At 40.7% G+C, this 23328-nt stretch overlaps 1 protein-coding gene across 10 annotated transcripts in view; it reads left to right on the forward strand.

Annotated features, from left to right (window-relative positions):
* auts2a (activator of transcription and developmental regulator AUTS2 a) overlaps positions 1-23328 on the forward strand; it is a 358488-nt gene that overhangs the window by 61034 nt on the left and 274126 nt on the right. For all 10 annotated transcript variants that reach the window (XM_008428219.2, XM_008428205.2, XM_008428211.2 and 7 more), the window contains exon 3: positions 610-822. In XM_008428219.2, the coding sequence (XP_008426441.1) occupies positions 610-822 (213 nt within the window). The remainder of the gene's footprint in view (positions 1-609; positions 823-23328) is intronic.

Genomic DNA, 23328 nt, shown 5'->3' on the forward strand with positions numbered 1-23328 from the left:
GTACGTAGGTATAAGGCTTTCATCATTTTGGATTTTAGAGCGCCAGTCCAGCTGAAACCCGGCCAATTCCGGTCAGCATCCGATGTCTGTTTTGTCTGCATGCACAGTTGTGGACAGGAAGAGATTTCCACTGCGGCTAAACAAGCTCAGGAATCCCTTGTGTATCGTTAGAATCAAGTTTCATGCTCAGTCGCTCTGGGTTAAATGCAGCTGGAGTCTCTTTTTCCTCTCTGTCTTTGTACAACCAATGGGCGGGAAATAAAATTAGGGAAAATTGATGAAGGACGTTTTTGTTGCTCCCGTTCTCTGCAGGAGAACGTCCTCCACTCTGGATCTAAATCCTTTCTGCACCATAAATATATTTTAGAACAACTTTTACGACGCTCATTGGAGATGTTGGGTTTATGTCAAAATAGATTTTTATGAGTTTTCCTCTGCCAACAAGTTTCTCTGATATAGAAAAACGAATCACCGACGGCTGCAGAGTCTTCTAAGGCCACCGTTATGACTGATTCGTGCTGTCACACGCATTGCTTTTGTGGAGAATCAAATGTCTTTTTTTTTTTTTTACTTTTTAACTTGGCTTCCTGCTGTTGTCTTTCTTTACAGAAGAACATGACATTGGCGCCTCAGGAGAGCAGAAACAGCCAAGCCGGCCCCCTGCACAAGAAGAAACCTCCCAAACTGCCCAACGGCTTAAGCCTGGAGTCATGCAGGAACAACCACCACCAGCACCAGACGTCAGACCAGGAGAACAACCCCCGCCTGGCGCACACACAGGGGAAGAAGAAGAAGAAACGCCTGAAGAAGAAGCGCGCGACGGTGAGCTAAGTGCATTGATGCGTAAACGTATTCCCGTGTGGATTGTAGTGTAGAAATGAGAGCCGTCAATTACTTTTATGGGCAGCTATAAATAAGAGGACGACTCGCCTTGTCAGGTAATGTGCAAAGTCAGATTAGCGGTTTAGAGTTTCTGAAAAACTTTCCACAAGTCGGCTCTTGTTGTGGCAGAACTTTGTTTTTGGCATCATCTGTCCCACAACTACAAGTTCATGTTGTATGTTTCACATCACTTTATCTAATAATTAGGGCTGTTAGCATTCAGACGTGTTGGCAGTGAATGTGGTTAATTGCGTGGTAAAACATGTGATTAATCTGAGAGTTGCACAATGCAGATTAACTGAACTGCCTATTTTGACCTAAAAGCAGCAGGTTATGGACTCGACACAGGGAAACAACAAAAGTTGGACACGTTGCTGCATTCTTGTGTTGCGTCGCAACACATCACCTTGAAATTTCACGTGCATGAATTTTGTCGGTTGCTCATTTTGCATTTTAATTGGTTGCAATGAGACAGAAGGAGGGACGTACATATTTATATTTCAGACTTAAAGTTAGGCGTAGGGATTAAACACATTGCCAGTGGGTTATTAATGTGATTAAATATTTTAATCAGCTGACAGCACTGCTAATATTTCAACATTCTTCCGTATGGATACGACAATATTAATATTGCTGTCACAGCCAGGAGCTGACATATATAACCCTACTCTTAGTTGTTGTTTAGTTGTTTTTTTACACTAGCGCAGCCACATTGCTGACATTGCGTCTCTGCTGTCATGCGTTGCTATTTTTCAGACAAAATCTCGTGATTTATTCATAAAAGCTCTTCAGATTTCGGGTCGGGGGGGTATTTCTTCAGCAGAAGTGATGGTTGCTGCTTTGACTCCATAATCATAAGCTGTTTTAAGAACCTGCTGTGCTGATTGCACTGAAGCCATGTTGCACATACACTTTAAGTTATTTCACCCTCAGGAGCATTTAGTGTGCCGACAGCGAGCGGTGCTTTCTTCACATATACAGCAAAAACAAAAAATCGAATACCATTAATGCGTAAAATATTGACAGCCCCCTTTTTTACTTTTTGTCACATCATAACCTCAAACAAATGTTTCATTTGGGTGTTAAGTGATAAATCAACAGACAACATCAGATAATCATTGTAGTGATTAATGTTTTTGAAAGGCATTTTTGTTTACAGAGACATTTTATTCCATTGTATTTATGGTTTCAGTTGTGTGGTTTTTATTTCAGATATATTATTTGTTTTTGGTTGTTTGGGGATTTTTATTGACACAGTTAATCAAACAATCGATCAGTCAAGTTTATTTGTTTAGCACATTTCAGCACCAAGGCAGTTCAAAGTGCTTTGCATCTTAAAAATACAACAATAAGAAGTCATAAAAAAACACCATGCAGTCAACAATTGAGAAACCAGTGATGACCATTAAATTTTGATGCATGAAATCATTAAAAATCCTCAACACGCATCAAATATGTTGATCAATCTTCCATTTACTATGGTTAAAAATCAACTCTAAAAGGTGGGATTTTAGTCTTGATTTAAAGGAACTTAATGTTTCGGCTGTTTTGCATTTTTCTGGAAGTCTGTTCCAGAGTTCTGGTGATTGGTTCTGGTGCATAGAAGCTGAACTCTGCTACTCTTTGTTTGGTTCTGGTTCTGAGGATGCAGAGCAAAACCAGAACCAGAAGACCTGAGAGATCTGGAAGGTTTGTACAACAACAATAGATTTGTAATGTATTGATTACAAATCTGTTGATTTATAAACTATCTACAGTATTTTAAAGTCTATTCTGGGAACTGGGGTGATTTGCTCCATCTTCCTAACTAATCTTATTTCCTGTAATAACCAGAGCTTGTGGGAGCATATGGATATTAAATAAGAGGGGTCCTAAGAGTGAGCCTTGTGGTACCCCACATGCCACTTCTGACCACTTCCATGAGAAATTGCCTATTAAAACAAAGACATTCCTGATCTTTATGTAAGATTCAAACCAATTGCGTACTGGATTGGAGAGTCCTGTCCAATTCTCCAGAGGTTTCAATGATGTATCATCGTCAACAGTGTCAAAAGCTGCGCTGAGGTCTAACAGAACCAGCACTTGTGGTTTTTCTGCAGTCTGTATTCAAGCGGATGTCGTTGAACACTTTGACGAGTCTCAGCTCTATGGTGAGTACAGAAACCATGCAAAGTTGGTGCTTACAGAGGCATCAACTTTGCATGGTTGTGGTGCTGACAGCAATGTGTCTGAACCACTGTAGTCCTGGGTAGCAATGGAAACAGAACAATATCCTATTCAGTCACATACAGTGGCAAGAATAATACAATGAATGATTTCTGTCATCACTTTGTTTTGCATTCCTTTATTTCCAAATCAATGCCATAACATGAAGCTGTCATAGCTTATTAAAGTAGAAAGTGAATCAATATAGACAAAGTGATCTTAGTGTGAAGTATGCCTTCTCGGTGACGAGAGCATACAAACAAGTCTGTTGAAGCAGATTTTTTATGAGCAGCAACGTAACAAGGTCACAAATGAATATTTATGTTACCCTGATGCAGCGGTAAATTTCTGCCAGCAATGACTTTTACAGACCTTCCTATGGTTCCATACAGTAAGTGCACACAGTCCCACATGCACAGAGAGAACCTCTGAGGTTGAGCTCTGTTATCTCCCTGGACGAGGGGAGATCACCTATACCTGTACCTGTACACACACGTGCTACTCAAATGTTAGAGCAAAGACTTGATAACAACATGACTTTATTTCATGCTGGACTGTACAGGAGGAGTCTCTTCCTTGGGTATGCTGAAAGCTTCAAGTGGCTCCAACTGAAGGCAGTCTGACCTACATTTTGCCTATTTGGGGTTGTGTGGTCTCTTACAGGACTAATAGACACATATAGGGCAGTTAAAACCAGCCTACAGGTGTTTATTAAAACCTAAAACAAGGCCTTAAAATCTACCATATGAATTACAATATATGTGCAATATACAAAATCTATGCATCAAAGGTCTTAAAGACTTAATGTTTCATAAAATTAACCCTAATTTGTTCGCTGATCGATCTGGTAGAAAATCTACCGGACAAAATCCAAGAGAAGGGGAGAAAGCCTTTGCTTATCCAGTCCGTGTGTGTTTTGTAGATTCCTATAGTCTACAAAACATACATAGTCTTATGATTGTGTCGCTTTAGGCATTTTGTAGGGAGGAGTCAGGAATGCTTTTAAGCCACTAGCCTATCCGCATAACCGAAGCAAGAGGCCATTCTGTTGAATGGTACAATACGATGGACTCTGAGTATGAGGACTCAACAAGTATTTTCTAAATTCAGATTCTAGACAGGTGGAACTTTGTTCTTTTAAACTCTTAGTGGCCATCACAAATGAAGAAGTCTGTAAATAAAAACCGTATGTTTTAAACTCAGTGAATTCATTGTGTGTTTCTTCCAGTTGTATCAAATATGGTTTTGATGACCTAATGAGGCAGACTGCTGCTGCAGGTACTCAGACTGTTAGAACAATGTTTTTTCTTCCTTTCAACATGCAGATTGACCCGCGAACCTTCATTCGCACTGCAGAATTTCTCTGTCACCCTTAATAACATTTGCATAATTGAAAAGCTCATTGTCTTTGCCTTCTACCACTTCCTTTTTTTGTTCTCGGAGCTAGCCAGCAGAGCTATAATCTCCTCATTGGCTCTGCCGAAAATAAATCTTAAACTATTGTCCTTATTCAAGGTTACATTATAAATATCAGAAGTCTCTATCAAGGTTTAATTCTCCATTTTTGGAAAACCTACAGTCGGAAGGCACAGCGGCTGTTATCAGCGTTGTCACCGGCTATGAAGCACAATGACAGAACAAAAAAGGGAGAAAGAACATTTCCTGTTGAATAAAGAAATAATTATATTTCCCTCATTTCGATTCCTCTCCCAGCGCGGCTCAAATATTTCTGTTTTCTTTTTCGTTTTCTCTTTGACATTGACCCAGTGTGCTGATCTATGGGATGTCGTAAGCTGCAAATGTTGCCTCCCCTCTGAGTTTACACCCAACTCTGAAAATTGAGCCCAGGTAGGGGTTAAACTTGAATATACATAAGGTGGTTAGTGATACAGAATAAATCAAAAGCATCCCCAGCCTCTCTCTGCTATTGATGTCATTTCATTAGTTTGTCTCCAGTGTCATATGAAGTTACAGATTGGTTTTCTTGAGATGACTATCTCAGGCCTGAAAGGTCAAAGGGTGTTGCATTAAATTAACTTTGCTCAACTTTTTAGACAAGCTCTATAGTTATATTGTTTTGATTTTGGGGTGACTCATGGCACGTCTGTCCTTACAAAAACAAGAAGATGCATTAAAATCCACTGAGCTGTCATATCATTGTGTTGAACTTGACCTGTTACGTCATGGACTACACTAGATCCTGCAGGGTGTGCTCTGGGATTTGGCACCAAGAAGCTAGCTAGCAGCAGATGCTTTAACTTATTCAAGTTGTGAGGTGGGGCCTCCACGAATTTGACTCGTTTTTCCAGAACACCCCACAGATGCAGTCCGTCTGGAAATTTGTCTTAAACTAAAAATTTTAAACTCAAAATTCTGCCACAAATATGGCAATGTGAAGAACCAAAAAATAACATTCATGTAGGTATTCACAGCATTTGTTTAATACGTTGTTGATTCAACTTTGACAGTAATTCGAGCCTCAGGTCTTTTTGAACGTGATGCCACCAGCTCAGCTCACGTGTCTTTGGGCAGTTTGACCAAGTCTTCTTTGCAGTTCTTCTCAAGGTTGGATAGATTCGTTCAACAGCCAATTTTTTAGACCTCTCCAGAATGTTCAATCAAACTTAAGTCCGGGCTCTGGTTTGACCACTCCAGGATCTTCAAAGAGTGATTCTGAAGCTTTTCCTTTGAGGTCTTGGCCATGTGCTTTGGGTCATTGTCCTATTGAACTCTGAGATCCAGATGGTCTGGAGCAGGTTTTCATCCAGGGTGTCTCTGGACATTGCTGAAATCATCTTCCCCTTTATCACTGACCGTCTCTACCAGAGGGTCCTTCAGGTGCCTTTTGCTCAACTCCAAACAGGCTGCCATGTCCTTATTATTAAGGAATGGCTGCTCTACCATCCAGGCCTGATTGGTGGATTGCTGAAGAGACGGTTGTCCTTCCTCTGGATCTCTGTCCAGAGAAACCCTGGAGTTCTGACAGGATGATCACTGGGTTTTTGGTTCCCTCTCTGACTAAGGCCCTCCCTCTCATTGCTCAGCTTTAGAAAGAGTCCTGCTGGTTCCAAGCTTCCTCCATCGACCTATGATGGAGGCCAATGAGCTCATTGGAACAGTGAAAGCATCAGAAATGTTTCTGTAACCTTCTCCAGATTTGTGCCTCAACACAATTCTGTCTGAGGTTTACAGGCCATTCCTTTGATTCCATGCTTGGTGTTTGACCTCTGACCTGAACTGTCAACCGTGCGATCTTAAATAAACAGGTGTGTGCCTTTCCAAATCAAGTCCAATCAACTGAATTTACCACAGGTGGACTCCATGCAAGCTGCAGAGACATGAAGATGATCAGCGAAGTATTAAAAGTATTAAGCAAAGGCTGCGAATACTTATGTGAATCTGATGTTTTTGGTTTTCTATTTTTAATAAACTTGCAAGACACTTTTAAAACAAAAGTTTCCACATTTGTGTGTAGAATTTTGAGAAAAAAAAACAATATTAATTTAATACAGTTGAGAATAACAACAAAATGTGGAAATAGTGATATTTTCTGGACGCACTGCAAGTTGAATTTATGGACATTGTAACCGTGGTAACAATATCAATTTCTGCTCTGGCGTCGGAAACAAATACAGCAAGTTTGCGCTCTCCCTCTCATTCCTTATCCATTATGTAAATAGTTGTTTCCAGCATTTTGTCTCTTAGATTGTCATGTTTTCCTGAGGAAGCTTTGTTCTGCTCACTGACGGAGTGGGAGCCTGTGGTGGTTGCTGCTTTGTACAGTCGCTCTGGTAAACAGAACAGCGTGCTGTGAGGCCCATCTGCTCTCTGGGGTGATGAGAAAAGGAGTGTGGTGGGTGAACAATGAGGGCTTAGGTTAGATCTCCCTCCTCCAAACCCCTCATGTCTCAGAACAACCACCTTCCTGTCTGTCTGCTGGTCTGTCTTCTTGTTTGTCAGCAGTTGAAGAATAATGTAAAAAAAAAAAAAAAAGTGTAAAAAAATCGGTTTGTTTTCAATGTGAGATTCTCACTGAGAAACGACATAGAACAGCTTCAGAATCTGTTCATTTAAGTTTGCTGGTTTCCTGCCATGGACCCATTTTTCAAACAGTTTTTAACCAGGTTGAGGTCGGAGCTTTGAGTTGGCCTCCTTTGTTCACCGGAACACCAGTGTGACTACATCTGTGTTTCTATGTGCTAGAATGCTGTGTTTTTTCAAACTGCAATGCAACCACTTTTTTCGCATCACACGAGTCACGCCATCAACAGCCGGATGTTACTGCTCTCGTCCTATTTCTACATTTGCATTACCAGAAATGTCATCAGGAAAGTCAAATTTATTTATCCATCCATCCATTTTCTTTACACCCTCATCACTTAGTGGGGTCAGGGGGCGTTGCTGGTGCCCATCTCCAGCTATCGTTCCGGGCGAGAGGCAGGGTTCACCCTGGACAGGTCGCCAGTCTGTCGCAGGGCAACACAGACAAACAGGACAAACAACCATGCACACACACACACACACACACACGCACACACACACACACACACACACACACACACACGCACACAGTCACACCTAGGGAAAATTTAGCGAGACCAATTAACCTGACAGTCATGTTTTTGGACTGTGGGAGGAAGCTGGAGAACCCGGAGAAAACCCACACATGCACAGGGAGAACATGCAAACTAAGATAAAATAAGATAAAAACATGTATTTATAAAATTACAGTAGCACTATGGATTTGTTTATTGGAAAACATTCATGCTCTTTCTGTATGGTATGAACAGCTAAATGGAACATGTCCGGTGCTGAAAGTGGTTTCTGAGGCGCTCAGAGTGTTGTCCAGCTCTGGGATTTGAAACAGCCTTCAAAGAGAGGTCTCAAACAGGCCAACTGGTCAACTGAAAGGCTCTGATCTCTGGCTCTCTGGATATTTTCACTAGCTGGGATCTCACTCTGCCCTGATGGAGAAGTCCTGCCTTAGGACTGCCAGCGGCTGTGTTATTATCCAGCGTCAGTCTCTTGCCTACACTGAACTTTCACTTCAATCTGCTGGAGGCCGCTTGTAATGAGATCAAGTTAAAGGCACTAATGGCTGCTCTCAAGGGGCTGGTTTATATATATCTGTGTGTGTGTGTGTGTGCATGTGTATGTGTGTGTGTTTTGTCTCCTGTGTCCTTGTGTAAATATTTGGACTGAAGCCCTTATTGTGTCAAGATGGAGGCAAACTTGTCATGGTTGTCAATCTCCATTGACGATGTAATGCAATGTTCAGCTCTTTCAGCTTTGTGGGTCACCCTTAATAAGCTTATCCTTTAAGCCAGTAGGAGATTTGAAGAAAAGCATTGTCCTGATTGTCAGATAAGATGCCAAATCCGTCCTGTGGGGGATGATAACCGTCACTGTCACTGCGGCTCTTCATGCAGCGGCGTTGGATCAAATCAAATCATCATGGCTTATTCTGAGACACATGCCCATTATGTGTGAACATGTCGACGCTGCTCAGTGCTTGACAGTGGCCTGTGGATTTATCGAAGGGAATATGTGATTCAAAGGTAGGTTTCTGTACGATATATCGAATCACCATTATCATCACAATCGGAGCAACTTCCTTGGACGTGATATTGTTTTAGGATTATGCATTCATTTTCAATGTAGCTGTTCAATTAGCTGGACTCAAACGGCCCTTCTTGCAAAACCATGATGTGCAGCTCAAAGACCAAGAGTGTTTTCACACCTGATAGTCTGCAAAATCGGAGCATATGTTGCATTTTTGGCTGCTTACATACTGCAGCTTTTAATAGTGGGATACATTGCGACGGTTTCGGGGTTTCGGGCATATATATTGCCTGATCGCAATATATATGCTAGTCAAACCTGAGATGACAGTCCCTTCTCATTAACAGATTTTCAAAAGCACTTAATGGTGAACCATTCAACATGTGCAAACAAAGAAACCGGATTTTGACTTTTCGCAAAAACATATTTCTAAAACGTCATCTGTCGTTGTTTTAAACCCAACATCGTGAATTGCATCATCTCTTGTGCTGGACGTTCTGCCACGCCCTTTGCCCTGACCTGTGAGATCCTTCCACAGCAGCGTACTCATGTCGGCTCCTCTGTAAACCTCCGAATCTTCGTGCTTGTGCGCGACTCTGCGATCATACGTATATGGCGTAGGCACTGATGCTTCGTAAACCGGTCTTTCCATGCTGTCATTCTTTCCTCTGTGCTCGAGCTCGTATGACAGCACATTCACACCTCAGTATCAGTAAATTCATGCTTCCGCCCACTCCCGCTGCATCTCTTACGGATGACTCGTCTGTCTGTGTTGTTCCTACTTCCAAAGGTCTATCTGTAGCAGGAGCCCCCTGATGCTGTTTGACAAGTCTAGGCCAGAATGTCTTTGAAAATGGGTTTTCTTTTTTTCTCTCTTTCTGCTTGCCTTGCATTAAAAGAACATGCTCCTTTGAAGTGTCACTCCTCTAAGAGAGGACAGCAAAGAGAAGGATAGGGGACCTGCTTCACGACTGACTCTTTTTCATAGCGCTCTCTCTCTACATCTGCTGAGTAAAGACAGGCAACATTTGCTCTCGCTGGTCACCATCCAGCCTCGTGTTGGATCTCTCTCCTGACAGCCCCCACTATCAGCTCATGAAAAATTAAGTGGCTGTACTTAAAGTGTCAGCCACTTTAAGCCCAGACCCATTCCAGCTGCCAGTCATTGCTGGCCGGTGGGTTGTAAGTGTTTGAAGAAGCTTTTATCGTGGTTGTCCAGCCCCGTCGCAGTCAAACGGGCTTCAAACCCGGCCTGCTGTCGGTTACACCGCTCAGGCTTAGTGACGGGAGCTCGAGATAGTTTGAGCCCTTCTGGATGGGAAAGAGATTTTTTTCTTTCTTCCCCAAAATTTACTCCTGCTAAAGGAAACACAAAGCTGCCAGTGCAACTTCAATACTTTGTCCTCTTTCTTTATATCCGACCTGCTGGAATGGCAACGCATAATATTGGTGTGAAATGAATTCTTCAATATAGAACAGACTTTTACTGCGACAGACTGGCGACCTGTCCAGGGTGTACCCCGCCTCTCGCCTGGAACGTTAGCTGGAGATGGGCACCAGCAACCCTCCCGACCCCACTAAGGAACAAGGGTGTAAAGAAAATGGATGGATGGATGGAGAACAGACTTTTAATTACAACACAAATTGTGGTAAAAAATTAAAACCCTTTTTTATTTGTTTTAGGGAACCAACTGGAGCTCATATAAATTCCAACTTCTGTCTTAAATGTATCACCTCAGACAGCAGTGTGGTCTGCTGTCAATTTACATTTTGACTCTTCAATCCTGTTAGGGATGCATGATATATCAGCATTAATATCGGTCGATAGTCTGGTTTTTTTTAAACATGTTGGTATTAAGGTGAGGTAAGGTAACTTTATTTAAACAGAACATTTTCAGCAACAAGACAATTCAAGGTGCTTTACTGGAGTTAGAGGAAATACAAACAAAATAACAAATGAAAAGCAAGAGAAAAATATAATAAGTTTACAAAAAGTAAAAGTGTAGAACTACATATTGGTTCCCCATGTTCAATAATAATAATAATAATAATTTATAAACTAGTAGGAATTTATCTGGATTCTTGATCTGATAAAACCAGATGTTGGTTCTCCATGTTTGGTTCTATAAAGTAGATGGTCCTAAATGTTGATCTGAGGTAATGAGTAGTTTCTTCAGATGAGTTTCTCTTGATTCAAAGTTTGTTCTAGTTCCTGCTCTGGGTTGACTGAGATCCTCTGTATCTTTTTGTCCTATAATCCTACAAAAACTCCTACAAAGGAAATTGGGCCAATATTTGTTTCCAAATTTTTGCCATTTGTTTCTTGAGGGGTAGGGAGAAAGTTGGTCATGTGGTTTTTGTTGGTCATGTGACGGTGACTGAATGGACCAAATTCTAATAAAGACAAAGTAGTATGAAATGTGTGGACTAAGTTTGCATTTTTATTTATTTATTTTTTTACATAAAATCCACTACATCCAACTACCTGATATAAAAATTAAAGGACACTCGTATCACCTAAACCACATAAATTCAGCTTCTTCATTTTTCAGTTAGGCTAAAATCTATTTTCATTTTAAAGTGAGTGGTAACGTAGTAATTATAACTGGTCAAGGAGAAATGACAGATTCTTAAAGTCTCTCTAATCGTCATGTTGTTGAAGTGGAACTTCACAGAATGTAGATAAAACTGCACAAGCTTCATCCTTTAAAAAGATTATGAACTCGGTGGCTTTATTTTTCTGTTTGAGCTATCATTTATTTTACAAATCTAACGGCTCTGTTCTTTAATCTTGAAGCTTCCCCTGAGGATTTTTTTCCCCTCCTCTAATCATCCAACCAAAGAAAATCCTGAATGTGTGACAAGCGCTATAAATAGCTGCTAAACTTGGAAAATGAGCTCATGATGAGCACTTGAGGTTAGCAGAAGCGGTGCTACTTCATGGCATGAAATGAGAGAAAGTTTTAAACGGCCAAGAGAGGAGGAATATCTGAAATCTCATATTTGCACGAGTTGAGTCAGAACTGGAAAATCCTCTTTATTTGCTTTTCATCAGATGCAAAAAAGAACATTTCTATTATCCTTTTCCTCCATTTCCGTCTTTTTAGAGCACAGTAGACCATTTCCTCTGAGCAATTTGTCCATGTAGGAGTTATTTCCAGTCAATTCTCTGATATTTGATTACTATCAAGCCAGTGCTGATGTAGCTTTCTGTGGAATAGCAAGGGTTAATGTTCATATAACTTCAAATAAAAATCTGTAAAGTTCATGAGAATTTATATTCAACCCCTTTTATTCTGAGACCTTTCAAAAACAACCAGGCACAGTCTAATGCGGATACAAATCCCTTCAAAGTACCCTGGCTAAATAAATGATACTGGCTTGTGTGTAATTTAATCTCAGTCTAACTCCAGGTGATCTTTGAAGGTATCAGAGGTTTGTTATTGAACATTAGTATGGTGGCCTAGAAGGGTCAGGAAAATGCTAAAGCCACAACAAAAGAACACAACAAAAGCCACAAAAGACGTGCTAAAATTGAAATTATGCATTAAACAAAAATTAGCTAAAATGGAAGTAATGTTGCAATGGAATTTTTGCTGTGGAAGTTACATCAAAATTAAAATTATGCAAACACGGAAGTTATGATGGAGCTTATGCTAAAACAACAATTAGCCTAAGCTAAAATGGAATTTAGGCTAAAACAAAAGTTAGCCCATCCTCAAACAGAAATTATACTAAAATATATTTTTTTGCAAAAACAGAAGTTATGTTAAAATGGAGCTTATTCTAAAACAAACATTAGCCTAAGCTAAATCAGAAGTTATGCTAATATGAAAATATTGCTAAAACGGAAATTATGCTAAAGCAAAAGTTAGCCTATCCTAAAACAGAAGTTATGCTAAAATATAGTTTTTGCTAAAATGTAAGTTTTGTCAAACTAAAATTATGCTACAAAGAAAGTTATGATAACCTGTAAGCATAACTTTTGCTGTGTTTTTTTTTTTTGCTGCCGTGTTATGGGTTGTGTTGTTGTGGCTTTTGCATTTGTTGGCCCCTCTGAGCCACCGTACAGATGAGAACAAAGTACCACATTTTTACAGCAGGCAGGTCAGATAGGAAGAAGAAGTAAAATGTAAGAGTTTAAAGCAGGACTAGGTTATAAAACAACATTCCATCTTTATATTTCTCACAGACCTGTCACATAAAATCCAAAAAAGATCATATTTGATGAGGTTTGATTTATGTTGCCACGTTACAACTTGTAGTTTTCAGAACATGATGGGATACTGACATTTCTCCTCATGTCAGATCAGTGTTACACAGTGCATAAGTTAAGTTGATGCAGATGTAATGTTTCACATTTGTGGAAGAGAACTGTGAGCCTCAGCTTTATACAGTGATTTAAAGAGATAGCCTTGGATTGGAGGCAAAGCCAGATGCTACTGCATGAAATTTGAATTAGAAATCAGTTTGTGCGTACTAGTGACAGAAACAAGGACTCACTGTTGTTGCTGGTCCAAAAATAACACCCAAAATAACAGACTTCTTGTCAGGAAAAACAGTATCGTACATCTTGGATCACAACTGGCCTGCATGAGTGTTTAGGCAGGCACTGACATGGATAGGATCGGATGAAGCTTTTATTTCCACCAGAGGAAATGTAATAATGTGCAGTATTCACCAGAGAGCAGCGATATAAGGTTGACTATGTTGATTTATTCAGCTGTATTAAAAGTTTTACCTGTTTGAACTTGTAGGATCCTTCTGCTACCGTATGCACGTTTTTCTGATTAGCAGCCTGTTAATACTGCAGGATGCCACTGGAAAAAGCACACAGATGCCAAATCATTGGCATTTCAGTAGAGATTTTCTGTCAATGAACACAAAGTGGCTTCAAATAACCAGCTTGCTAACATGCTGGGGTTTTATTTTTTTTTAACGCCAATGTGAATGTGCCATCAGTACCTTTAAACTGCGAGTGCCTTGGAGATGAAATGCTTCTCCAGTTCCTATTTAGACTGTAAAGCAAAATGAATCAATTTGCCAGATACATTATTCATAAAACTCGTCGTCTGAATATTTATAGAGTAGTTGCTGATGTGAGAAACTTTGCTGACGAGATGTTCATTTTATAGATGAACACCTCTCAGATGCTGATAATTTCTCGCTGAACTCCTGCTTAGCGGAGCATGAACGTGAGTCAGAGGCAACGTGTTTGCAGACCTAAAGGAATTCCCTCTTTTCCTCGCCGACTGATTTTATTTTTTTTCTTTATTTTTTTTCTGGACTGTATTTCCGTTCTTGAAGGATGATCAGAGCCGCCTGGCAATACACCAATGTACTGGCAAGGGACTGATATTGTTCTCTCTGTGCACTGGTTGGATTTCACGGTGCGGTTGAACAAGCTGATACATTATTGAGTTTTAAGCTAGGCCTGGATCAGATAGAATCTGATCGCATTTCTTGTTTTATTGCTTTGTTTGTTCTCAGAATGAAAACAGCTGGCAGAAAATTGTCCTTTTTTTTGTTGCTTTTTTTCCATACGAGCTTCGTATGTTTTCAGCTGTCGTTTGTCACTTTAATTCATACAGATGCAAAATAAAAAGCAAATCATCGTGTCTGATCTTCTTCACATCTGAAAAAGTAAAACAATTTTTTCCCCTCTAAGAAATTCAACTAACTGAAAAATGTGTAGTTTACCATTTACCTGCTAATTTTCAAACAAAAGAAAGAAGCTCAATTATCAGACCAACTTTGTTCTCATTCTTAAATTACAATGAATCAGAACATGATGTGTTGCTTTTGGGGATAATTTTTCTTTCTGCTGTATAGAGTCCCATAAAATATAACGATGAACATTAAAAAAAATGTCACGTTGATGTTTCAAAGAAGAACTGAAATCACATCTGAAAATATTGATGCTGCATTAATGTTATTTAGGGAAGCACTTCCAGATAAGAGAGCAGAGAGCTATTTCTCTGGCCGAAAACGTGAATAACTTGTTTTATGGGTTTTTGTTTGGAGAAAATGCCAGAAGACTCTGAGAGCAAGTGACACACAATCATAACAGTATGAACCTGAACTGTTTATACAACAAGCATATTTTTATGACCTTCTTTCACCTGATGTTCGCTTAAAAGCACTTTAAAGCTTTCCTTTGATAGCTTGGCTGGGGTATTCATAAGTGGATTCATTTGTATGTTTACCTGCTCTTTTTTTTCATGGCCAGGTTTCTTCCTGCCTCTACATTGCAGTGTGTCCTTTTTATTTCAACTCCACCTGTTTAAGATGAAGAAGCACACATCCAGAGTCCAGAAACCCTGGGCTGACTTACCAACTCAATAACCAGCATCGTGGCTCTGTGGGTGAGTGGCAAAGTGTGGAGGCAGGAGGCAGGCACAGGAAAATAAACAAGAAAATGAAAAAGAAAAAAAAAAACTAGACAAATTCCAAATCTGACAAAGAAGGATTTACAGCAGAGAACTTAGTTACTGAAATGCTAAACAGGTTAGTTAATGAGCAGAGAAGAGGTAGATGGGGAACGACTGGAGCTGCCACACCGAGGGAAGGTAATTAATTATCACAAACAGTATAGAGATTATTATTACTATCTACAAACAAAAGGGGAAAATCCTTTTTGCTTGGAAAAAAAAAATAACATGGAGGACTAAACCCAGATCCACAAAGAAAAGAAACAATTAAAACGAAGGAAATACTCAACGCAATATGGCAGAGTAATAATTAACAACCCAGGAAAGAACAGAAGGAAAGCGAAGAGTCTTGGATCCCCAAGTAAAGAAAAACAAAACCCTAAGGTCATGGAATATTAATTTTCAATTGTTCTTTTCTTCGTACTTTTGAAATGTTTTCTTTTTATGCTTCTTCAAGTGCAGTTAACATCATTTTTACTTAAAGGGGCAGAATTATGCAGAATCTACTTTTTTGATCTTTGGATCATGTTATAAAGTTAATCCTTTATCAAAAACATTCGTGGAGTGTTGGCTTGAGACTTTCATGCATGTTTGAGGAAGCCTTTTGTCTCCCATGGCAACCAGTCAGCTGTGCAAAACGTCTGGGTGGAGCTAGAACCTCCTTTGAGACGTAGCTCCTCCTCTGATACGCAGTTTCACAGCGCAGCCCTCCAATGCAACATCACCACTCAGCTCCTTCAGACTAGCCAGCAGCAATTAGCAAACACCTGGTGGGACTGAGCTCAGTATAGGAGCTACTTGTCAGTGCAACACTGGTAAAAACGTTGTAAAAGGGTTAATAGTGGAGCAATGTTGTAATGACTTCCTGAGGGTGGAGTTTCTTAAAGAGACAGGCTCAAATTCAAGGCACTAAATTATGAAATTAAATTTCTTTTTAAGTCATATTTGATATATAGGTGATTTTTTATAAGAACTGACGGTAACATAGTTACTGGATTATGGTATAAAATGTCAATATGTGCCTGGAAAATACATTATACTGCCCCTTTAAACTCCCTTAGATAAAACAAACAGACAAACAGAGACGTATTCCTAGCTTTGCAACGTCCCTAATCACACGCATGACAAATACCAGAAGAAAGTCATAGCAAACTGAGAAAAAACTAGATGTGTACAAAACACACTACGCATAATTGATAAAGTTTTCTAAGAGCTTGGTTGAAAAAATCATAAGTGGAAAAATGATTAAACATGTTGTTTGCGGCTGTGTTTACAGTAAAATCTGAAACGAAAGCTTTTTCTGTCAGAATTGATGAGCAGATGGGAGACGGTTTCTTTGGGGAACCCACTGCGAGGGGCCACGCTCTCCCCTCGGCCCGTCCTCCCAACGGTGCCAGATCTCTGCCACCGTGGTGCCGATAAGGTGGCGCTCTCATCCTGGGCTTTCCCCATCAGCACAGGGCGGAAAAACAGAAAGAGCCATCTGCGATTCACCCAGACGCTGGGCCTCATCTGCCCCTGACAGCAGGCCGAAAGAGTCAAACTAAATCTGGCATAAACACCTCAAACCCGAGTGCATCCCACAATGCAGAGGGACAGTAATAACTGAAATATTGACTCGCAAACATTTAAAAAAAAAAAAAAAAAAAGACATATTTTTCACCTCAACCACCCTGACATCGTTTCTGCTAAACAAGACGGTTTCCTGGAATAACTCCGGCATCTCCACCCTCACCTGCTGTCTGCAAAAGTTAGAATCAGACCGGAAAAGTCAAAACCTCCATACTTCTTCTCCATCTTCTTTTCTGATATCTCTCAGCTGGACTTGAGGCTCTGGTATGAGCATCCTGCTTGTGGTGCTTCTATGATGTGCTGGCGCCCTCTGCTGCCAGCTGGAGAGAATGCCTTTTGCTCTCCCTTTTTCTTTTTTTGGGAGCGATCTTATTAAACGAGTGTTGCTTTCCTCCTGCAGCTGTTCCGCAACCATACGACGCACAGATTGCGATGCCTTGAGTGGCCCTTCTTTCTGTTTTACACGCCGCCTCGCAGCAGAGTTGATGTGTTTTATAGGTCCACAAGGGCAAAAGCAGTCAGTCGTGTAAAGACAAAGGGTAACTGTTGCTGTATCTGCTGTATGCGTTGCACATTTTACACACAAAGGCTCATTTCTTTTAGAGCAACACGGCTGAGGAAACGTATTTTTTATTTAGCGGCTTGGCTTTAACCCCCCGTAGCCAATCAGATTTTTCCGTACCCCTTATTTAATTTTGGCCCGCTCTGACAGACAGCCTCGCACGCAATCTCTGCCTCGCTTCCCTATTACAGTCCATCTTAGAGCCAATTTGCTGTGATATTTCGAAATGCAGAGGAACCAGCTGACAATAATGAAGCCAAAATAAGTCGAGCTTATTATACGGTGCAGCAGGCGACCCGTCCTGGGTTTTTCTCCACACAACAGTCATTTCTCAGGTAAAAATATGCCAATCTTCATGGATTGACTTGCTGGGATACATCCTTGTTAGTGCAACACGGTGAGGCACGGTGTGTGTGTGTGTGCGTGTGTGTGTGCGTGGGTGTGTGTGTGCGTGTGTGTGTGTGTGTGTGTGTGTGTGTGTGTGTGTGTGTGTGTGTGTGTGTGTGTGTGCTGCTGAAGATTCCCGTAGCTCATGTGTCTGAATGTCACACTAAGAGCTAACACAATATAATAAGCAAAAGAAAAAAGTTTGGTGGGAAACCTTTTTTACAACTTTATTATTGACACAAGGCTTTAAATTAAGAGGTTATTTCAAAGTTTTAACATTTTTTGAGGTCAGACCAAGTTTTAACCTATCATATGTTAAAAACATTTCAGTTTGAAAAAAAATCCGAAATGTGTCCAACTAATGGTGGACTAAATAGATTCATGATTAATTGAACATGTTGGCCTAAATGTATTGTAATTTTCCTACTGACTAAAAAATGTCCACGATACGTGAAAACTCATAATTACTTTCAAAACTATATGGAAAATACAGAAGTATGACTTTTTCAAGTCAATTACCAAAATAATTAAAATAGTTGATAATTTCCTAGTCTCCTGAGAGGCGCCTGCGCATTCAGGTGACATGCACTCGCCCCACTCTGTGCTGAGTTAAAGACGGACGAGAAACTCACACATTGCCTCTTCACTCAGAAGGGTTACCATTGGTTATATTTGAAATACAGACTCATCTTTGCACAGAATGTGAGGTTTCCAGAGGTCAACCACGGTAGTTCTAGGAGGATCTTTCTTTATTCCTTTTTACTGTGCTTTGGATCACTTTGGTAGCCTCTCCCCTTCACCCCTAGGCTGCCGTTAACCTCGATTCAAGAGTCTTTGAGTTGACCCGCATTAAGAACTGCAGTGGAAATGGTTCTTTGATGCCTTTATGCCGCTTCTGTTCCTTCTCGACGCACCTCTAGCTGTACGGTGTATTCCGACAAAAGGTGGCCTTAGAGTCAGCAGTCGTGCTCAGCAGATCTTTTAACATTGTCTTACTTAATATTGTCATTACCCAACATCCTTTAATGCATCTTTCCCATCAGTGCTGCACATTCAGTTCATATGTTGTATATGTTATCTGTGCCACTCAGAAAGGAGTGAACCAACCTTGAGAAATTTTATGCTTGTTGCAACGTATGGTGTTTGAAAGTTTTACATGAACTTCGACCGCCTGGATCATAATACAGCAGAATAGTCTTAACAATAATTGGGCTATTTCCGGTCTTTCTATGGTTGTGAATCTAAAATTGACGTGTTATATGGGTTGAAATGTGAAGAAATTAACGTGTGGAACATCTACTGGTGGTGTCATATCTATAAAGTGTATAGTGTTTACTGATGTGCTCACGTTTTGTGTACGTGTGCACTGGGTGAAATTCGGTATTCTGCATTAGGAGCACGTTTGATTTCTCATTTTTGTTTTTTTCTGTACTTGATGATTTTTTTGATCATCTGAGGATAACATTTTAGTGCTGTATACACAGTTGATGTGTGCGCCTAACACATCAAATAATTATAGCATTAGCTGATCAGAAAGTAGGTCATACTGCCTTTAGTTGGAGCCACTTAGTTGAGGTGAGTACCTTCATCAGCACTGAGAGGGTAACTGCGTAGTGTATCTAGTGATTAAATACTAGTGCTACACAGCTCTGTAGAATGTTGTCTGGACGCTGGTAGTTGGGGATGTGTGCCTCTACTGTTCGCGTTTCACAAACCCTGTGGTGCGCTTTGACCGGCAGAGATCATCAGAGGTGCGTATTGAGCTAAATTCGATTGTTAGTGGTGGTTTTCCAGAAAATTGTGAGTTATTTTGCTCTTTCTGAAATTGGTCGACTGATTTCCTGGCTAGCTCTCATTAAACATTCAGCCATCCTGAACAATTGACTTACAAGCTCCCTTGCACACAACCAGCCCTGCTCTCAGTTACTTCAGTCTGCGAGCAATTAGTCTGTGTTTATCTCCGTTTCCTGCTTTTATTTGATCCATGCTCGGAGAGAGACGGGGACAGCTGGGGTTTGTAGGTTGCTTCCTTTTGTGAACAGACAAAAAGGTCGAATGCGTGCAAAGGCATATAGAAGAGAAGGAGGTGAGCTGAAACATTGTGGCACAGGCTTGCACATCTGAAAGTCATTGGAAGAGGAACATATCCCCTCCTCGCTGCCTTCTCGGTTTCTCCCTGGAGCTCAGTTCCCCTGTTAAACCGTGGCCTGCTGACATGTATTTGGAAATTGGTTCCAAATGAAACCCTGGTTTAGAACTGAGACAATACGGCTGGGTCTGTTTTTGTGTGTGTGCGTGCGTGTGYGTGTGTGTGTGTGTGCGCGTGTGTGTGTGTTTTGCACATTAGTATCCAGTTTTTGTCGTCATCGAATAACGTTGGAAGACAATAATGAGTACAGTCAATGTACATGACAGTTAGATAGCTTACAGGTCAAATATCTTGATATTCAAGCAGCTCAAGTAATCAGTTTGGCCTCAGCAATGCCTTTTTCACAGCCTGCAGTCAGTCGCCATGGTTACCAACTGCTTTCCTCGCTTCTAGAGGGATTATTTGTTTGTAAACGCAGCGGATCCACGCACAATTTGACTGCAGACAGTCACCAGTTGCCATGGTTACGTGCATTTATCTTATTGGTTTACCATTAGATTTTCAATTTGTTGTTTTATGTTGGTATGCACATAAAAGTAGATAAATGTTTAGTTTATAAATTAACATTGTATATTACCTTATAATCTTTGGAAGAGAGTTGTTTTATTTTCTATTCAACATTTCTTTTTAAAATGTGTTAACCTTGCTATATAAAGAATTAGAAAAACTGCTGTTTACCATAAAGTAAGGCTTAATTTAAAATGTAAAAAAAGAAACACCATTTCATAAAAGATATACATTTATGATTTTTCATCCACTTCCTGTGAACAGACACTCTAAAAGACAGGATTCATGTCATCGCAGCTCGTCAAGGACGTTAATTGAAGTCGCCCAGACGGATTGGAGCAGAATGTACCGCCTGTGCGGCTTGTGTAGTTCTCCGTTTCCCTGTATCAGCAGGCAGAGAAGCTCTGGATAACTTGATTTCCTGGCTGAGGCCAAGGTGGGACTCGGGTCTCTATTATCTGACAATCAGAGACGGAGCTACAAGTCTAATATTTGTGTGGAGAGCAGGAAATGACCTTTGTGTTGCTGCACTATACAGCCTGGGGAAAGAAAGAAAGGAACATGCACTGTGTTGTGTCGTGTCAGGCCTTTGGCTCCTGCTGCTTCCAGCAGAGTGAAAAAGGAGAGAACAAATAGTTTACCAGAAAAAACATTTAAGCCAACTCAGTCCTTCCATCAGCTTTCCTCTTAAGAGCAAAGCAATATTTAAAAATTTTTAATTTAAGCTTTTGACTTTAGTCAGAGTACTATCTCACTATTAGGTATCAGTGACATAAAAATGCACCACCTTAGGTAAGTTATTTTCCATTATTCCAACCTAAACATCCTATGGTAGCATAAATGCCAACCTAGTCAGGATACCACAGATTTTCGGGCAAGTTGAGAGATTCTGTGACATAAAAGTCGCATACAGGACATAGACGCCGCTACGACAGAATTAATGCAAGCGCTTTTCAGCAGTGACCCAGAAATATTACTTTATTCCTCACTACGTTACTCCAACACTCTGTCTGCACTGATGAAGATTTGATCGCTGTCGCATCCCGAACGCTTACAGTCTGTATAGGTTTTCATAGATATCTGTAAGAGGGATGGCTTTACTGTTGGTTATCAGTGCTTTTCAGCCCAACCTCAGGAACAAAACAACCTTTAAGTGTAAACAAGAACGTAGACCTATTACTTGATGTCACAAGTGTGTCCTGTGTCTGTATCTTGTTATAAAAGATCATCAATGCTGCACTGAGGGAGAGTGTGAAAGTCACAGAAAATATACAGTTGCAATATTGTACTGATGGTAGATGACACCATGTATTGACTTCTAATGGCTTTTAGAACAGCCAACAGCTGCTTTCCTTACTGAGTGAACACTGACACCTGATCTAACAACAAATAATAGTTCATTTATTACAATATGTTTGAATAGCAAGCTGTCTACATGCAATATTTTGTTTTTAGATTGTTCTTGGCACCGATGTCACAGCGATCCGTTTTCTGCCAACCAGTTCAGTGCACATGTGCGGACATTCGGAATGTAAACCTCGACTGTTGCAGAAAGTGGAAGGTTTCCATGTTTCTCTTGGCATGCCCGGCATACTTTTTTCTTTCTTTCTTTTTTTGTTTTTTTGAAACCGAGCGCTTTGGAGTTGTTCCCTGGCATCGAGCGCATGCACTGCTGCAGTCAGTAGGAGAGCTGTTGAGCTAACACTCAAACCAATGAACACAAAACATTTGTCTTCCACTCCCTCGAAAGAACATCCACGACGGGCGCTGTCGTTTTGCAGACACAGGTACCAGTCCCACTCGGGTCCGTCTTCAGCCTCGAGAGCGACGCTGCCTCCACTCCGTGGAGCTTCGGTGCAGCCGGGCAGCTCTGGAGCCTCCATGGGCATCTTCTGCTACTACTCTGTTTGATCCTGAGGGAAAGCGGTATTGAACAAGAGAGAAATCAGAGTGAGACATGATGTAGACACAACGCTACATCATGTTTCTGTCCAAAAAGAAATCGGAGGATGTTTCATCCTCCAGTTTTTGTTTATCCACCTTTCTTTGCTCTGGAAGCAACTCTCCTTAAACAAAGTTATCCTAAATAAGTACCTTTCCTATAACCGTCATCTATTCTGCTTGATTGAGAGTCGCAGTTCAAGAGGAACTAAAGGAAAACCTCACACCTGCCTGCTGTTTTAGAGTCCTCAATGGTATTATCAGTAGGCCACTAACTTAGCCTTTTCAGTTGTGCTCAAGTCTGTGTGTTGTGTATAAATACACTCCAGGCGGTGATTTGATACCCCAAACTACTTGTTTCAGTTTAGTTGGATTTGGTCCCTGTAAGCTCTTGAAACTCTGCTGTCTGGGCAAAGCGATGGCCATCGGGGACATGGCCAGGCGTAGGCATGTGTGTGGGAAGTGAGCAAGGCAGGCAAGCTGTCACTTAGCATTACAGCACCACAGGCTCCCCGTGGGTGATATGAGGAGAGAGGGAAGTGATAAGACAAGAGAGAAAGAAGGCTATGAAGGAGAAAACAGGAGTGAGGCAGAGCAAATACAGCAGCCCACACACACACACTCACGCACACACACACACACACACACACACACCTATACAGGTCCCGGTGAATTGTAAGGACAATTTTTCCRAACCAGWCACAGTGGTGAATTATGGGAGCACCCCTTTCCACTTGCTCTACAGACCGGCTGAATGTGTCAAAAAATCTTTAATGAGCCACTCAACAAAGATCTCAGTTAAAATTGTGTTTACACACTACACAACTCTAAATATAATGACCTGACTTTATGCAACATTAAYAGGACATCGGTAATTAGATAAATAAGCCACACCCCCTGCATAACAATACATTATAAGTACCAATGAGAATTGCAAGGACATTTAAAATAAGACTTCAAAGAATGTCACTAAGACATACTAAAGTACCCAAATGAGCATCAAATGGATTAATTCACACCCTGCAATAATTGTAGTGTTCATTTGTCATGAACACAGGCACGGACTACAAAAATCTCAGTCAAAATATGAAAAAAATAATAATCAAATAGAAATATGGTCAGCAATATAG

The sequence above is a fragment of the Poecilia reticulata genome, linkage group LG14, assembly GCF_000633615.1.
Source record: "Poecilia reticulata strain Guanapo linkage group LG14, Guppy_female_1.0+MT, whole genome shotgun sequence".
NCBI classification, from domain to species: Eukaryota; Metazoa; Chordata; class Actinopteri; order Cyprinodontiformes; family Poeciliidae; genus Poecilia; species Poecilia reticulata.